The 18,428-nt window shown below is 40.2% G+C and overlaps 1 protein-coding gene across 1 annotated transcript; it reads left to right on the top strand.

Annotated features, from left to right (window-relative positions):
• The first annotated feature begins 213 nt into the window (after positions 1 to 213).
• Positions 214 to 13,507, top strand: LOC127622936 (B-cell lymphoma/leukemia 11A-like). Its single transcript, XM_052097126.1, has 3 exons — positions 214 to 600; positions 2,160 to 2,498; positions 10,642 to 13,507. Exons 1-3 carry the CDS (start codon positions 549 to 551, stop codon positions 12,168 to 12,170), a joined length of 1,920 nt encoding a protein of 639 aa, XP_051953086.1. The 5' UTR covers positions 214 to 548; the 3' UTR covers positions 12,171 to 13,507.
• The last annotated feature ends 4,921 nt before the right edge of the window (positions 13,508 to 18,428 follow it).

The following is an 18,428-nucleotide window of genomic DNA, read 5'->3' as shown; positions in this document are numbered from 1 at the left end:
CCACTGTATACGACCAGGAATAGCAACAGTCCCTGTTTGAATTCACCACCACCACCATTCTCAGAGGAGAACATGCCTGAAAGCAAAACGACAGTTACTTTGGGTTTCGAAATAAGCTGGACAGCAAAACACCTGTCTCAGTCGACCTCGATAAAGCCACTTCCTCTTTACCCACATCCTCAACCAGCACATTTTACTGGTGTCAAAGCAGCAGCTGCGCGCCATCAAAGCGACTATTTAACATAATTCCTCCAATACGGCTGAGAGATAAAGAGAATAGAGTTGGGATAATTTGCAGTGGCACTGATGCCGTTGTCTAAGTACAGCACGGTTCTTTAATGAGGTCAATGATAAGAGAAAGAGTGCTGAAGACGCTGAGGATGATGTGGGCCGGGCTGGAGGCGTTGCTCATGCCCTCCTCCTTCTGTAGGGCCAGCAGACTGTGAACTTGAACAAACGGGTACAGCATTGACGACTGTCAAGTCACACATACTGCTGTTCTATGAGATTTATTGTGCCAGTTTAGTTTCAGGGGATCATCACTCACGATGTCCAGACGCAAACTCGGCAGTAGACCGCAACACCTGAGTGCAATGCAAGGTATGTTGTATTTAAAAAAGCAAAAAAAAAAAAAAAACTTTATGCACGTTTCAACAACAAAATGAAACAAAAATCATACGCACTCAATATGGAAGGGGAAAAAAAAGGTGAAAGTGTGAGTAATCAATAACCAATTGCGCTTAATCAGTGTAAAAATTTCACGTGGTTCGTGCTCCAGCGCGAGCGCAGAACTTGACATTGAAGTTGGAATTTTAACCTATAGGCTACTCGTGTTTTTATTTTTTCGTGTTGCTAACGAGTTTCTGTGGTCCGACAGTAGTCCGTCAGTCTTATATATGTTTTTTAAAAAAAAAAAAAAAGAGTTGTACTTTTTCTTAGTCTGACCGAGTTGAAGCAACAACATTGCACTTCCTTATTGCATCTTAATATTTTTTTGTGTCGTCACTTTTTTTTTTTTGTTTGTTTTTTTTTACTTTAGCGGCAGGTTATTAGGTTATCCACAAGTTTTTCATATTTTTACGCCAACTTTTCCCCTCGCGTGGCCCTAAACAGTCATGGTCTACCTGCTGACGACGTCTCAATATTTAAAATGTATTTTATTGATTTAATTTTTGATTGATTAATGTGGTCAACGTGAAACGTCCGAACTGTAGCACCAATGTAAGGACATTTAAACTGAAATGTTGTTTTGATTGTTTGAATTTGACGATATACTTTTGTTCCGAATTATCTTAACTGGGGTCAGCCGTGCGTGCCTCACCTGACCACAAGTGTGTGAGTGAGTGAGTGAGTGAGCGCAGCCGCGCCTTTCGCGTGTCTGCGCAAACAGCCCGAGCTGTTGAAACAGGAAAGGTGACATTTCTGAGTAACCACTGGTGAAATCCTCCCCTCCCCGGGACTGTCTGTACCTGCAGCGGCATGGACAGCCTTGCTCGGGCAGGTGGATCTAGTCCAGTATCTGTGTATGTGTGAACAGGCCAAAGGGCAAGTTCCTCTCTTAGATGCACTCAGGGTGGAAAATATAATTGACATTCAGTTCAGGCACAGAATTTTTATTTGATTTAATTTTGAAAGTTTGTTCACTTACAGAAGACTTTTTTATTATTATTATTTATTTATTTTACTGGAAAGCCAAATTATTTGTGCAACAGGATCCTGTTTGTCTCCGCTTTGACCTGTCTAGATTTGCATTGCTCATATGCACAGCGGTTATGGCTTGTGTGAAAGACACCTTTTTTAGATCAGCAGACATGTGAGCATTGTAGGACGAATACAGTGCGAAGAGCCTGATGTGTTGCTGCTTTCTTATAGGCAAATTGCACAAGTGCATCGGAGCTGCATCGCACTGCTTCCTGTGCAAAGCAGGCCTCAGTGGCAGAGACACAGGAAGTGGTCATTGTCTGCTGACCAGACAGCGCATTGTTGATCGTGACAGTTTAGTATACAGATGAATGCAGAGAACTGAAAGTAGCACATTAGAAGAGAAACAGGGCCGTTTCAAAGCCACTTAGTTGAAGATGTGTTTTTGTACTGCATGTTGTTCACTTGATTATCAAAGCTTTATATGTTGATTTCTCTTTATTACATTCCTCCCACAGATTTTGTGGATGCTCTGGATTCTACAGTTGTTCCCACCTCCTCACCATCACCTGAGCGAATGCCTCAGCCTGAGGTTGGTGGTCGTGACCTGTTGACCTGTGGCCAGTGTGGTCATGCATTCCCGCTGGCCCACATCCTTACCTTCATCCAGCACAAACAGGGTGGATGTGGCAGTGCCAGGGCCTGGCCTGAGGGCCAAACCCCTCCCTCTCCAGCTAATAGAACGCTCCGATGCGGCCAGGAAACGCAGGTGGAGGTGGGTTATGTGGAGCTCCGACGGATGACGGACAAGAGATGGAAGGAAGAGCCAGATGTGAGGGTGGAGGCTAACAGATCTGGTGAGTTCTAGGTGCTAATTAGTGTATTTTTGTGTGTGTGTGTAAAACTGCCCCTTCATTTAACGCCCCTGTCCCCAGTCCGGCTCATTAGGCTGCCGTTGCTGTGGCACTGAAACCTTGGTGAGTTAGAGATGCCGGGCCTAATTGTGTGGAAAGGATAGGCAGTTCTGCTACACATGCAGACAAACGTACACTTATACACGCACCCTGGGGGATGAGGAAAAGACACCTGAGCACACCTGAGCATCTCCTTAGCTCTGTCTCTCAGGTGAAGTGGCCAGGTAAACACAGCACAGTCAGGCCACCCAACTGCACAACTCCCAGTGCGCGCACTCTCTCTCGCACGCACAAACACGCACTCCTCGAGCCTCTCATTATTCCAACACATCGCCAGTCATAGCAGTCGCTGACATGGTGTGTTATGCTTGGTGAGTTCTCTGTGAATTGCATTGCTCCCATCATCTCTCTGACACTCTTCAATGTAAAGTTCTGAGGTCCCATCCTGAGTGCAGATCTGACAAGTGAATGAGATTCTAACTGAATTTGCCATGGTTACTAATAGGCTTTGGATCAATGCATGTGATAGGCATCGATCCCAAGAGTAATTGGAATATTTTCAGAAATGAATAAGGCTTATTGTTGCAAAATAGTCTTTGTCTTTACATACATGTTTCTTGACACAACTTTGGTAAAGTCTGAGCTGCGGAGTAACTTGGACCCCGTTTCCACATGGTATTAAGATGTTTTTCTGGTGATCCGATCACATGTGGTCAGCACTAAATACAGATCTAAATGGTGTCTAAAACGTATCAAAAAACCACACACATATTTGGTCAAAAAGGCATGTAACAGCATCACAATTGATGTGTAAATGCTAATCTGTCCTGTATGCATCCCGGCAGCTGCAAAGCACCACCCTTCGTCTGTCAATCAACCGCTGCACTAAAACAAGAGTTTAAACTTTGCCGGTTATGAGCGGTTTAAAAGGAAATAACTGTCCGATCAGAAAAATTCAAAAAGCAGATATACACACAAGCTTGAGAATTTCACGGACCTACTGCAATGTGTCTGATATCAACATGCAGGGACCCTTATGAGAAGCACGAACATCTGCAGCTCATGTTAATACAGGTTATCTACCAAAATAATGGACAATTCTGTTCAAAATGTGTTTGTGCTTTGATTAAATTTCAGCCACATCTGGGAGAAATGGCATGCTATTTTTGTCTGTGTTTTCTTTGTCTTTTCTGACTTTGTTGCAGTTTATTATCATGCAGGAACACACTGACATAGTGATTGATGTATGTCATCATGAAACTGAGTCCCACCCCTCCAAATCTGATCGCAAGTGGTCATAGGAGACTCATTTAAGTGTCCAGGTGTTAACAGTGATGTCTCACGTGACCATGTGTGATCAGATCACCCGAGACGCATCTTAATACCAGGTGTAAATGGGATCTTGAAGGGGGTCGCACATTGAGCACGTCTAGTGGATGACATGGCATGTTTTAAAATTAGAACTCCAGAGGCTGCTCAAAATTCTGCAAAGCCACGGAGTGCAACTCGCATAGTTTTCCATTAAATTTGACTCGAATCATTATCAAAGGACATCAATTATTTACCTTAGCAATATTTGAATGATATAATGTGGATATGTATCTTTCAAATAGCCTATAAATATTATATATTTTCAGTTACAAGTATGTCTTTTTGTGGTTTGCCAGCTTGAATTAAACCTATTTAAGGCTACATAAAGAGAAATTGCAGAGAAATCCATCTTCAACCGCTTATCCGAAGTCGGGAGCAGCAGCTCCAGCAGGGGGCCCCAAACTTCCCTATCCCGAGCCACATTAACCAGCTCTGACTGGGGGACCCAGAGGTGTTCCCAGGCCAGTGTGGAGATGTAATCTCTCCACCTAGTACTGGGTCTTCCCCGAGGCCTCCTCCCAGCTGAGCACGTGCCTGAAACACCTCCCTAGGGAGGTGGCCAGGGGGCATCCTTACCAGATGCCCAAACCACCTCAACTGACTCCTTTCGACGCAAAGTAGCAGCAGCTCTACTCCGAGCTCCTCATGGATGACTGAGCTCCTCACCCTATCTCTAAGGGAGAAGCCCGCCACCCTTCTGAGGAAGCCCATTTCGGCGGCATGTACTCGCGACCTAGTTCTTCGTATTAAGAATGTTAAATGTTATATCACCCCCTTGTGGTCTCCCAAATGTATTAGGCTAGACTACATTAAATAGAAGGACAACTGACAATGTAGTGGAAAGCACAAAAATAAGGCTTCTAATTTAAATGTAAAAATAATCTGCCGCTCAATTATTGATGTATCTATTTTTTATGACATTCCTAGTTACTGAAGATAAGACTGGATTTGAGAGTTAGAAAAGCCAGGAGTACAACGAATGTTAAAGAACGCAGGTGTCTCGAAGCGTTTTTAAAGGTTGTTTTTATCTTGACATGCCATCTAAAAAATATGACACTCCTGTGCTAGATGCTGAAAACATTGAGACTAGGCATAACGTTCAAAGACAGCCGTCTAGCGCATGTTTTTGCACACTCAATGGATATTTGCATAAACATGTTTCTTAATATGACCTCTGAACTGGTGATGACATTTTCCCTTGTAGACCAAGAGTAATCAACCTTCAGCCTGTTAAAGCAATGCAAAGAAGAATTTTGTGAATTTGAAAACTATGTGCTCGTTGAAACATTGTACACTTTTGACTGTTGAACAGGTTGTTGATGAGAATGTGTGTAATTCTCAAAGCTACTTCACTGTTTTTTGTTAAATGAGTTGACCCTAAAGGGAATCATTGGCCTGTGCAGGTGTTTGTGTTTCTCAGTGTCTTTCTTTTGAACCGTGACTTGAACTGCTTCCCTATACAGGCAGGTTCTCTCACACTGCCATTTATTACTGTGCATATGTGACCAAAACATTTATTAGTTGATTATTGCAAACATTTCTGGCAACCAAATGGCTATTTATCATATCAATGAAACGCGCTTGCTTATACGTAGACGTTTGCGCTCCGCTTCCTAATGTCCATTTTTTCTTAGTGTGTTAAGGTGTATGTTGCTGATAAAGGTGTTGGGGTGAGCATGCAAACTAAACTATTGTGTGACTTCCTCACTGTCAGTAATCTTTGTTATTGAAGTAAAGATTCTGAAGCTTCAGAGACTGGAGAGAGATTGAACCTGATAAGGAACTGCTCAAAGACTTCAGCTTAATTTACCCTTCATATAAGAGTGTTTTAATGGACCGGTCATAGTTCATTGTGTGACAGACAGCCCAACACCAAAATTCAAAGATATGCCACTCCCATTGAAAACATATTTTAGAATCCCTATTTATTATGCTTTTTATTTCCTTTTATTTGTATGTCTACTGTATAGTGTAGGTAGCTGCATTAAAAATTGTCGAGCTTATTTATTATAGAAAACTTGATAAAGCCAATGTCATAAGTACCAAATGTATTGTAATATTTTAGAGGCTTGGATAATATGAAATGCACTGGAAAAAAAACGTGTTGAATTTACTTAAAATGACCAAAAGTTCAATTTACGAATATATTTTATGTCAGCACAACTGAAAAAAAGCCTTCATGAGATCTACATAAAAGTTCTATGGAATAAAAATTTGTTTTATTCAACAATGTATGTCACACAAATACAATTTAGCAACTAATAGCAAGTTGTTTAAAATAACATTTAGATCAATGTTTCTACTTAATTTACTTGGGTCTAAAGAAAATAATAATTGAGTTTGGGCATTAAACTTCATTCCCCAAAGAAGTGCACATGAAGCTGCACTTTAGCTATGCATATTTACATGTGCAAGGAAAAATGACATGGATTGAACATGATCCAAGTTGGCAATTTATGGAACACTAATCACCCCAATGATGACTTCACGAAATGGCTATTTACAGTAAAACATCAATAATACTAAAAATACCTCATCTCTTTAATAACTAATTAAATGCCCACATAATTTCCTTTTGACAAAAAAACATGCTTAAATTATTCAACTCTTCCCCTCAACCTCTGTTCTGTACTTGATTGAGTAAATATTAGTTAAAATCTTAATTTTCTTGATTTGTAAGCTAAAGAAGTTCAAGTATCTACTATTCTTTTACTCTATGTAACTCTTAAGTTCGCCTTAAAATTGATGTTTTGTGTTGTACACGTTAAAAAAAATTACATAAAGCTAAAAATGTAAAAAAAAAATATGTACATTTTCTGATTATAGAATGTTTATGGTTGTCAGCCAACATCCATTTTTTTTTTTTATTATATATATTTATTTTTTATAAAGTGTTAATGTAGTACGGTTGCCTGTAGTTAGGCTATCTTCATCTCTGTTGCCACATTTTTTCACCTATTGATTCACTCTGTTGGATGCATTAGTGCTGTATTTGTTGACATGTACAGTACTTTACAAAAGTCTTGGGCACTTTATATTTTTCACAAAAAAGCCTTTGTCTTCAAACAGTAATTTGATATATTCTGCATTTAGTTGGAGTAGGGAATAGCAATTTTAGTTTTCTACGTTTCCTTTGCAAATAGAATTCAATAGAAGAAGAACATGGAGCACCACAACAGATGGTATGGCCCCCACAGAGCATGTATCTTGACATCACTGAGTCAGTCTGGGATTACACAAAGAGACGGAAGCAATTGAGGCATTTTAAATAGATAGAAGAACTGTGGCAAGTTCTTCAAGAAGCTTGGAACATCCTATCTGCCAATAACCAAGTAAAAGTGTTTCCAGGTGTACCTAGGAGAATTGGTTCTGTTTTGAAGGCAAAGGTGGTCACACCAAATATAGATTACTTTTTTATTTATGTTTCTGGACTTTGCATGACGTTAATTGATAAATAAACTATTTATGCCATTTATTTCTGAAGACATCCTCACTAGGCAACATTTTACTCAAGTGCCTAAAACTTTTGCACAGTACTGTATGTTCTTGACCCCTTTATGTAAGGTGTCAGTTTCATAGGGTAGAAATTTAATGTTTTCACAGATTGTGATGATGGTTTTTCTGCCTTATTTAGCAGCATGAAGTTTGCCCATTTTTTTAATTAAAATACATTTTATTGTTTTTACTGTAAATTTATACAATTATTTTGTTATTTTACCTTGGCATTACTTAAAATAAATAGTTAACACTTCTGCAATGGAGCCAATAGTGAGTGGCTGACAGGTAAAATGATATTATGGCAGTAAATTTGGCATCTTTCTCTCATCTTCATGTTTTCCTCTCTTGGAAAGTCATTGGAATAAATGGTATAGCGAACAAAATATTTGCTGTGATCTCATAAATTGAAAGTTTACCGTACTGTGGTTTACTTCTGCATTCCAAACCTGTAAATGTGAAAAGGATCCATTTGTTTAAAGTAAATTTCTCTCCAACATACATTGCATGTTGGAGAAAAATCTCCAACCATCTATGTATGTTGGTTTTGAAATATTTTATAAATCTAACAATTACTAAGATAACCTAGTTTGCGCAACATGTCAAACCACATAAAAAGCTTCGGGTAGATCTGGTGTGCAAAGGGATGAATGTTAGTGAAAACTGGGTGAATGATGGACAGGGTGTTTTTAAACATTTTGTCTTTTTTTTTTTTTTTTTTAATTCATTCTATGAAAATTCAGTTACCCCACAGCCGTGTGTGCGTGCATGCGCGGAGAGGTTGCAGTGGATTGTTGAATTGGTTTAGACAGTGTATCAAGAGCTAGTGTTATTTTTATTTCCTCCAGCTTTTCTTTGCTCTTCATTTCAACTGCCTTTATTCTTTCACTCTGTTCTCTAGAGAGAGAAGATTCTGCCTGCTGCTCGTTAGTGCTGGCAGCCAATCTGCATTTTTAATTAGCGGTTATTGCTTCTGCTTAATATGCAATTGCTACCCTGGGCCAAATGGGAATCCTTTCAAAAAGAGTGAGGTAAAGAAAGGGAGAGGGAAGAGCTAGACAGGCTGGGTATTGTGTTTCACTCCAAGACCCTGAGACAAAAGCCCACTCCACCCCTCCTTCAACTCTCCACCCAAGGGAGAGATTTGCAGGCAGAAGGGGTGTTTAGATGGGGCAAAGGTGCAGTCACAGGGGTGATGATTTTTGTTGTTTTCATGACCTGTTTGGCTATTTCTTTTTTTGTTTTCAAATTAAACCTATTTCTACCACCTTTCTCCTTTTTATCCCCATTTAACCACCAGGCAGATCTGCCTCTTCTCTGGGCACATGGTAAGAGAGAAGAGAATAGTATAAGCTCTTTTTTTATCTTCTCTCTTCGCCCCCTCCCAATAAAATGCAGAAGGATTTTGACTTGAGCAGACGTAAAAGAGGCTTATACCGCTTTGAATTGAACCCTTTGGAAGAGAATGGAGAAGAAAATGAAATACATTTTTCTCTGTTTCAGGTCTAATTTGCATAAAACCTTTGTTTGCCCCATTCCACTAATTAGCAATTTACGGCTTAATTGGTGAGCACTCTCTGAAATGGAGACAAGGCTAGCCACGTTTAAAAATACCACCAGAGCTGCTAAAGGAACCCATCCATGCTCATTTGCTTCTGTCTCAATTCATCTCTCTGCAGTCATCTGACTCTCCTGTGAGCACACCTTTAATTATAAAAGACTCCTCTCAGTTCTGATCCAACTTGTGTGCAAGAGATGGCTATTACCAGCTCATTACTACTCAAACTCCTGTAGAGTTTTGACTGTTAAATTTTGTGACATGCAGTTGTTCTAGGATTTGTCTGAAAAATTAAACCAATGCGGAAAACTTTGGGTTTTCCTGAGGCAATGCTGTAGGTCATGAGTTATGGTGACATGGGCTATGTTCAGATTGCTTTACAGTAGCATGCTGTTATACTATTTCAACAGTATTAATGTGAATCCTACAAAAGCATGTCTGTCACAATTCACCTGAAAAATTTAATAAAAAAGAAATTTGGGAATACAAGCATGTAAGGGGCTGGGCGAGGAACAATGAATGGGTAAGGTCATGTCCATATAGCCTACTGTATAGCAATATAATACTGGTAATTGGTAAATGTGTTTATTGAATTGATTAAATTCAAATTAAGGCAAGTTTAAAATGCTAATTATTGTAATTATTATCATAAGGTATTTAGGATGTCCATTTTAAGGGACTGGAAGACATGCAGGAAGTGGTCAGTGAATTATCCATTGTTGTCTGGCTCATATTTTGGAGTAGATCATTTTCTGTGAAGTCCATCCTAGTTAACTAAAGTGATGCAGGCAGTGGTCAGTGAAGTGTCCATTGATGTCTGGCATAGTTGATAGTTGGCAGTAGTTTACAGCCTGTGAAGTCCATCCTAAAAGACCAATATCTTGCTGTATGGTTGGCACAGGCTGCAGTTGGCAGTAGTCACTCTCAATACATATGCAATGGGATTGATCTACGAATCTGGACCCGAAGCAGAGCTGATAGAGATAGGGAAGCAAATTAAATAATGTTTTCTTTGAAGCCATGTGTGATTTATTTATATTATTATAAAAGCAGTGTTAAAAATTCTGAGAATTTGTTGTTTCTGGCAGACCTGACTAATGCAGCATAAATACCAGGTGAGGAAATCTGAGGATTATGCCTGTCTAACAGTTCAAGACTAATGACTCCTCTCTTTAGTGTTTCCGAGTCCGAAACAATTCTAGAGGTTAGGCCAAATGGGGAAAAATTATTTACCTAGAACATTAAAATCCACAAAAAGAGGTACTGTCAATATGCAATCAATATTAGTGTGTCCAATATATCCTGTTTTTATTTAATTTTTTTATTTATTGTTATTGCTAAATGATAACTAATTGTTTATTTTAAGCATCTGGGCCTTTTTTTGTTCAACACGTGTAAAAACTTTCACAATCACTAGAAATGTCACTAGAAAGGTGCTAGGTTGCCAAGGGCTGGCCAGCGATGTACACTGTTTACCTATGCCGTTTGCATTTATATGTTGTTATGGACTATTTGCTAGTCATAACTGTTTGGAAGCCCCTCCTGAATGTACTGCTATTCTAACAATGACATTTGTTTGTGTTTAGAGGTACATGAACAAACTACAGTACCATCAGTATGATAAACTGGTTTTCTCGCTCTTTCTGTTTCTCTCCAATACAGAGGAACCATCTATTTTCACGTGCCAGGTGTGTCAGTGTGTATTCTCCAGTGCATGGGCTCTCCTCCAGCATGCTCAGAACACACATTCTCTCAACATCTACCAAGTGGAGTACAACAGTTATGCACAGATGTCAAAACCAGCAGCCATGATGGATCCACGTCACCTGGGTGCCACACTGGCCTCTGCATTCCAACCGTCATCTCAGCGGTCAGCCCGCCCTCACAGCTCCACCCCTTCATCAGGCACTCAGGACCTGCATGGGCTGAACTTTTCCATGTGTTTGCAGCACCTGGCAGAGGTCAGCTGTGGTAATGGAGGAGTGGTACCCTCTCCATCTCCCTCTCCACCAGCTGCTTCGCCATTTCCACACTCCACTCCACCACGCCACTTCTCCTGTGAGGTGTGCAGCCATTGCTTCCAGTCTCTGCGCAGCCTGTCTGCCCACCGTCGGACTCACGCTTGTGATAGGCCCTACCATTGTGGCCTTTGCCAGCTCACTTTTGCCCAGAGCGGGGAACTAGCACGTCACATGAGGAGCCACCACCGCCATGCTGGACAGGAAATGTCTAATCCCAATCCTGCCAGTACAGATGAGGACAGAAAGCTTTCTGGACAGGGAGATAATAATATTGCCAGTGGTGCAGGGTATCCAGTAGCTGGCACGGGTGCAGAAAAGAACCCAGGAGGTAGCAGCCTGATCTTGATGTCCTCGCAGTCCAGGGTACCAGATCGTAATCCGCTTCGGTACTGCCAGCCTCAGAGAGATGCAGATGAAGAAGGTCCTGTTGAACCTCAGCAGCCATCTCCCTATGGTAGCCCCTCGGAGGGCTCTCTGGAGAGTGGCGATACAGGTGGAAGTGGGGAAAGTGGGATTGCCAGCGGCAACTGCACACCAAAGCGTCCAGAGCGAGAAGATCGTCCTCAAGGCGAGTGGGAAAATGAAAGAGAGATGGAGGCTGTGGGAATGATCCAGGACTGGCAACAGGAGAACGAAAGGAAACCCATCACCACTGGAGGGGTTAAGAAGAAGAAAGAAGAAGCCTGTGAATTTTGTGGAAAGTGTTTCCGTAACAGCAGCAACCTGACAGTGCACCGACGCAGCCACACAGGCGAGAGGCCATACCGCTGTGGCCTTTGCAGCTATGCTTGTGCGCAGAGCAGTAAGCTAACACGGCACATGAAGACACATGGTGCACGTGGGACACGTGCTGCCTTTCAGTGCCAGTTGTGTTCCGTCCCCTTTACTGTTTATGCGACACTGGAGAAACACCTGAAGAAGGTCCATGGACTCACCCACGCTAGTGCTGGGGCCTACAGCCAAATAGCTGATTACACAGTCAGAATGGAGGATGACTCCATTTGTGATCAATCTGCGATTCCAATCACAACCCTCACAGAATCCAATGTGGACATATCAGAGAAGCTGCAAGAGAAGGACTCTGAGATGAGGGTCAGTGGTGATCTTGATGAGCTACCTACCTCTGAAGAAACGGGCAGTACTGCAATGCTGGGTCAAACCACAGTATAAAAATAGCAACACTTCTGCACGACACTCTGATCATGACCAAAACCACCAAGCATGAAGATCTTCAGCCCACGGCTCAGTATGTGCATTCTGAGAACCGCATTGAAGACCTCACCTGCCTTTACCGTGGTACTTAGCCGTGGTACTTGGGCACATGGCAAATACTGACCAAGATTCATATCAGTACATGTGTAAGTGCCTATAAATATGACTGTTATATCCTGACATTTAAATATTTTGAGGATTTCTGAACATGAGTGAAGCCCAGTCACTGTTGTCAAGACTGCAATCAGCACTTCCTCCTACAGTAGGAACCCAGAACTTTATTGCGGCTAGTAGAACAGGTCAAGAGTAGCCAATATGGAGATGTTGCTAGGTTCTAAAAGACTAACTTTTAGGAATATTACCAATACTGAGTGGCAATTACCTGCAGGTGATCTGTCTTTATGATTTTTTTTTTATTGAATTCTAAAATACAATTACTGAAATGGACACTTTGTGTTTACTGTTGTGGTAGTCTACTGCAGGTCCTTAAAGGTTCACGTTTTATAAAATTTGGTGTATAACAAATGCATACTGTCAAATGGGGTGGGTGGCATGTGGTAGGTCTATGTCAGATGTACAGTACATCTTGCACAAATGACAATAGACACTGAAATACAGATGTGTGCTGTTGTTTCAACATAGAGAAACCTTTGTTTTCCCAGCTCTCTCTGATGAGGTTTTATTCATTTTGTGCTCTTTTTGTTACAGTTTAATATATAATATTGAATCCGTCTGTGGCGATATATGTTCACTGTCATAAAATAGCATTTTGTTTGCCCGTTAGTTTAGCGTGTGTGTGTACACGTTTATACAGATATTTTTCTACATATGCCACAGATTTTCACATATTGGTTCTATAGCCACTCTTTGCAAAAACTCATATATATAAAAACCATCTTTTTATGAAAGTTTCATTTTGTTGTATATTGTAAGCCTGTTTAGTCTGTTTATACATTTGTTGAATTTTGTACTGCCCAAGCACATACAAATTATATGAAAAGTGTTTTTTTTTTTTTTGTTTCTCAATGTCACTGTATGTTTCATGGTTGTGCAAATGAAAAGTCTCATTTCTCATGAAAGACTGGGTGGGGAAACTACAGCACTGACCTGTTGAAAAGTGGACTCGCAAAGAGCGTGCGTGTGAGAGAGAGACCAGATACACGATAAATATATACAGGGAAAATTTGCTTTGTTACAAGTTTTTATGGTTATTGTTGTCTGTACTCTGGCAGGGAACTGTTATGTTTTGGCCTCTTTGTGTAAAATATATATATATATATATATATATATATTTTTTTTAAATATAGTAATCAAATGTCAAAAACAAAATAAAAATGTTGTATTGACAAATGTGAAAAATTGTTGGACATGCAGTAGTGTCCATCTCTTCAGGGAGAAGTGAATTGTGAACACAAAGCTCTTTTTTTTTTTTTTTTTCCTGTCACTCATATGTTGTATATTGTTATAATTTCTGTTAATTAAAATGTAATGTCTTATGTGATTCTCTGTGTAGCCCACAAATTTGCTGTCTTGTAAATGTATATAATTTTGTTATTTCTATGCCTATTTGGATTATAATTAAAAGACTAAGTCCAAAGGAGTGTGAGTGTGAGAGAGTTTGTGAGAACTAGTAAGACCACAAGAACGGTTAAGTAGAACCTGCCGCTACATGTCTCGGGAGCTCTCATGAATTCACCAGTATTTACACAGAAGAACCACTCTCCTCTCTGGGCCATTGTTGTAAAATCCTGTTCTGCCATCGGAGTCCTAATCCGTTAGTTGTACAATCATATCTGACTAACCCAATGGGTTATTCGGATTGGTGTGTCCCATCAAGAAACCAGTTTAGCTTGAAATCATGAGATTGAAAGATTATGTATCTGTTGGATATAGCGAGAGAGTTACCCAAACCTGTTCCCTAATACAACACGTTTTGGGTCTCTTCCTAATTTATCAAATGATCTACAGTAACTAGTTTTTTCATAGAGGCTTCTGAATTGGGGGTGTCAAATAAAGGCATGGCAAAATTCTGTGGATGAAATCCTACAGTAATCTATGGGAATCTGCATGATCAGGAAGTTTGTATGATAGACTTCTTGTGATAAAGAAATTTCCCAACGAATTTTGCGTGGGGTTCAAGTTTGGTGAACTTTGATATGCAAATTCACAGTGTTGACCAAAAGGAAGTTGCTTGGTTTGTCAGTGACCACTGCGGGGAATATTGGGAATTTTCACAATGGATGAAGAGTCATCTTAACAGGTTTTTCCTTTGTAATGGGACAAAACCTCCACACCAGTATCTCTGGCCCCTTTAATGAGTGGGATGCTCTATGATCCCTATAGCTCATTAACAACAAACCTTTTTAATGAGCTTTCAGCCAGGGCTGGGGGAGGTTGAATTGTAGGAACCATATGTAGCTCTCACCCCATCTCCAATTATCACAGTTTCAGAGAATGGGAGAAAGATGATGAATCATGGAGTGGGGTGGAGTGGAGTGGAGTGGAGTGGAGTGGGTGGGTGGGGGGGGCTACATTGTCATTTATAATACTGTAGTTCAGCAAAATTCCTCTTCCTGATTCTCCTCAGGGGATGGCGAATTATAGGTGATCACTTTGGGACCTGTATTATTCTATAAAATCCTTGTACAACCACCCCAGCCGTGCACAACCACACTGCACCATTTGGTGGCCGCACAGGCCCAATTACATAATGTAACACGATCTTCTGTGAGTTAAGATTGCCTCTAGCAGATGAAAAAATTCCCAGGTGCCCTTTGTCACTTTTGGGCCGCCTCTCTACACCTTGACTCATCCATATCGCCCGGCTGAGCCAAGACTGGCTGGTGTTTATCTCCAATGACAATCACATTTAGCATTCGCTGTACACTGGGCGTGGTAACAGGTAACTGACCGCACAAACCTGCTGGTCTGTGTGGACCTTGAGATACGTTTTTTTGAGTTAGAGCACAAACCACAGGGCATTTCTGAAGACTTAATTTCATATTCTGTCCACTGGGTGAAGTGTCAAAGATAGAAGTAAATGTCCCACTTATGAAGCACTGCTTCCTGGGTGAAAAAGGGCAGAATGTTTGGGTCATGCCTGCCTAATTTGCAAACTAACATAAAAACCTGCATATGTACAAATTAAACTCAATCAACATCATTTGTTGTATAATGATGATAACCACAAAAGCTGCAGTTACATTAGTATTACTAACCTACTGTGTAACTTTCTGTGTAAAGGCCAACAAAGTTGTAACATTGTTTATACTTTCATGCATAAGGTTAGTACGGGATTTTATCGCACTAAAATTATATTAACATATATAATGTTTACGCCTTGTACATATACTTTCGAAATGGTGTGTATTTTTATGTAAGAGCCTCATTCACTTTTATTTTAAGTGCCTTACTATAGCCACAATTTTTGCTTTTTTTGAGTCACAATTAATTTTTGGGATAAGTCTAAATCCATTTTTGTGGAAATGGTTATGCCACAAATGCTGTTAATCGAGCTTAACTTGTATTGAACCCAGAACATTCCTTTAATGGGAGACTGGCATTGACCGACAGGTCTACATGCTGTTGTCTCCTAAGCGTGCCTTCCTGTTTAAGTGAGATATAGCAAAACCAGTTCTCACTAAACATAACGTGAGGAGTAAAACTGATGGTGATTAATAGACTGGTAGATTTAAATAAGAGATCTGAGATTAGATCCTATCAGATACACATCTGCACACAATTAAAGAGCTGCATATTATTGCATTATGAGGAGGGTTGCATATGCAGAGCACTTTATGTGGATAAATGACTGAGGGCTACGCACTGCAAGCCAAACTTAACAGCGGCTAAGATTTATGTTATGCCTGCAATGTTCACTTTATGATAAAAAGCCAATTAACTATATGTATTGCAGTGGTGGTGGTGTAGTGGGCTAAAGCACATAACTGTTAATCAGAAGGTCGTGGGTTCAATCCCCACGGCCACCAACATTGTGTCCTTGAGCAAGGCACTTAACTCCAGGTTGCTCTGGGGGGATTGTCCCTGTAATAAGGGCTCTGTAAGTCACTTTGGATAAAAGCATCTGCCAAATGCATAAATGTAAATATGTATTGACATTTTCTAAAGATATGTATCTGGGTGCCACTCAATTCCTCATATTTCTTCCTACAGTACCATTATTGGTGTGATCACATCATTGAGATGGAGGGAAAGAGCAAAGGAAGGTTGTGTTAATGGGAAAAACCACAGAAAAGCTCTATAGTGTATCTTTAGCCTCATTCCCAAACCTGCATCCCATCCCATCCTCCTCCTCCTCCTCCTCCTCCTCGTGATAACGTACCTACTTTGCTCCGCAAAGACCACAGAGAGAAACCTGAACCCTAAAATCAACCCCTGTTGCAGCGATGTGTTAGTGGCCCTGCGTGGGAGAGTCCAGCTGTCCAAAAACAGTCTATGCTGAACGGACAGGTGACAATTCCACAGTGCCACAGAGGGTGCAGCCACAGACATGGGTTTAAGCATGACCCATCTCACCACAAAAAAACAAGGTGATAATCCTGTTATGGCTGGTACTCAAGAACAGGCTGTGGTGGGTGTGGTTAGGCATTTCATATTTTAATTTCAATTTGAACATTTTCACCAAACCCACCAGGATTTTTCCACCAAAATAAATGCATGCCTCCCCTGTGATCAGTTTTAAGATCTGTTTTGAAGTAGTTCAGAATAAACTGAAAATACTATCATTATTTTCTCACCCTCATATCATTCAAAACTGTGTTGGTTCGTCACATTTTTGTCTTACTGTCTGAATATTTATAATGAATTTCAAGTAAAAAAAAATAAACAAAATAAAAACACAACAAAAACAAATGTGAAGCAAAGTTTGTTCTGCACATTCTGTCCTGCTAAAGTAAACTCTCCAATAAAATAAGCTATATATAGCATTTGATTTCTTAACTGTGGTAAGACTAACACAGTTCTAGCCCTGACACAAATGTGGCACAAATAAGGTCAAATTAGGTATCAGAAAACTAATGCAGCACCCATGCTTTGAGAAATAAGGAGATCGAAATGTAAATAGAAAGAGACGTTAATAGAGTAAGAACAGAGTAAATAATGAGAGAAAGAGCGATAGTAAAACATATACTGAGGCGAGATGGATAAATAGCAAGATAGAGAGTAATTGTCTATCTGTTCTCGACCTCTTGACCCTCTTTCATCCCATTCTAATGCATCCTTACATCGGGCACCACGGCAGTGCCTGGGAACCGATTGGTGTTAATTGATGCCTGTGAGCAGATAGGCTCTGGGGTTTGGGTGGTGTGAGCAATAGGGGTCGTGAACGCGTCGGGAGTGTGATAATGTTCTGGGCGGGTCAGCGACCTTTCTCATTACGACATAATACTCTTCATCGCTTACTGAAAGACCGTGTAGCCTGCAGAACATGGGCATCAATGACAGAGTTAATCGAGCGCAAGTGTTCAAATCTATCTTATTATTAGGCGTGTTTATTTAGTCCTTGTGCGCTTGTCCGAATATCTTTAGGCAGGCGCTAGCAACCAATGAAAGAAACGCAAAATATCTTAATTTTAAGAGGTCGCGCGGTATCCGTTTGGTGAAAACTGGTTCTAATTTCTTTACAATATATTAGTTCCTCTCACTTCACGTTAATTCGTTTTAAAACATGTATGTCACGTCACGGAACGTTAGACAGAACATTAGTTTGAAATCTATTCAAATGAGCTCTCAACTCTAGTGTGAGAACTTTGAAACTGTGGCGGGATTTCATAGGCATCTGCATTGCAGTGCCATCTAGTGGTATAATTGCACACACATAAAACAAATAGTTGAGATGTGTTAAAGTGAATTTCCAAATTTATTGCATAAAAAAACAGGGCGTTAGAAATTTACACATACCTGTATATTAAGTGTCCAGGCTTGGTATCGTTTTCGCTCTCATGTTTGCTGATAGTAATTACAAATTGCAGTACATTATAATTATTATTATTATTTTGAGTCACATTGCACATACAACAGAAAAATATACACACGATAAAAAAATATAACAAAAAAATTACAATAAGAAAAAAATAACCTAACAACAAATAACAGTAACATATATACAAATAAACAACAACCACATAATTATATAATGTATATGATTCTTAAACCACTAAATATACAGATCCCCCCAATAGTAATAAATAATTATTA

Source organism: Xyrauchen texanus, chromosome 29 (assembly GCF_025860055.1).
Source record: "Xyrauchen texanus isolate HMW12.3.18 chromosome 29, RBS_HiC_50CHRs, whole genome shotgun sequence".
Classification (NCBI taxonomy): Eukaryota; Metazoa; Chordata; class Actinopteri; order Cypriniformes; family Catostomidae; genus Xyrauchen; species Xyrauchen texanus.
The sequence above is the reverse complement of the archived record's forward strand: the minus strand, read 5'-3'. Positions and strand labels throughout refer to the sequence as shown.

What these genes read in the sequence shown, in the direction of transcription:
- LOC127622936 (XM_052097126.1), top strand. Translation starts at nt 549, where the DNA reads ATGTCCAGACGCAAACTCGGCAGTAGACCGCAACACCTGAGTGCAATG. An exon ending in ACACCTGAGTGCAATGCAAG is followed by an intron (nt 601 to 2,159) that starts GTATGTTGTATT and finishes TTCCTCCCACAG; the next exon opens with ATTTTGTGGATGCTCTGGAT. An exon ending in GGTGGAGGCTAACAGATCTG is followed by an intron (nt 2,499 to 10,641) that starts GTGAGTTCTAGG and finishes TCTCCAATACAG; the next exon opens with AGGAACCATCTATTTTCACG.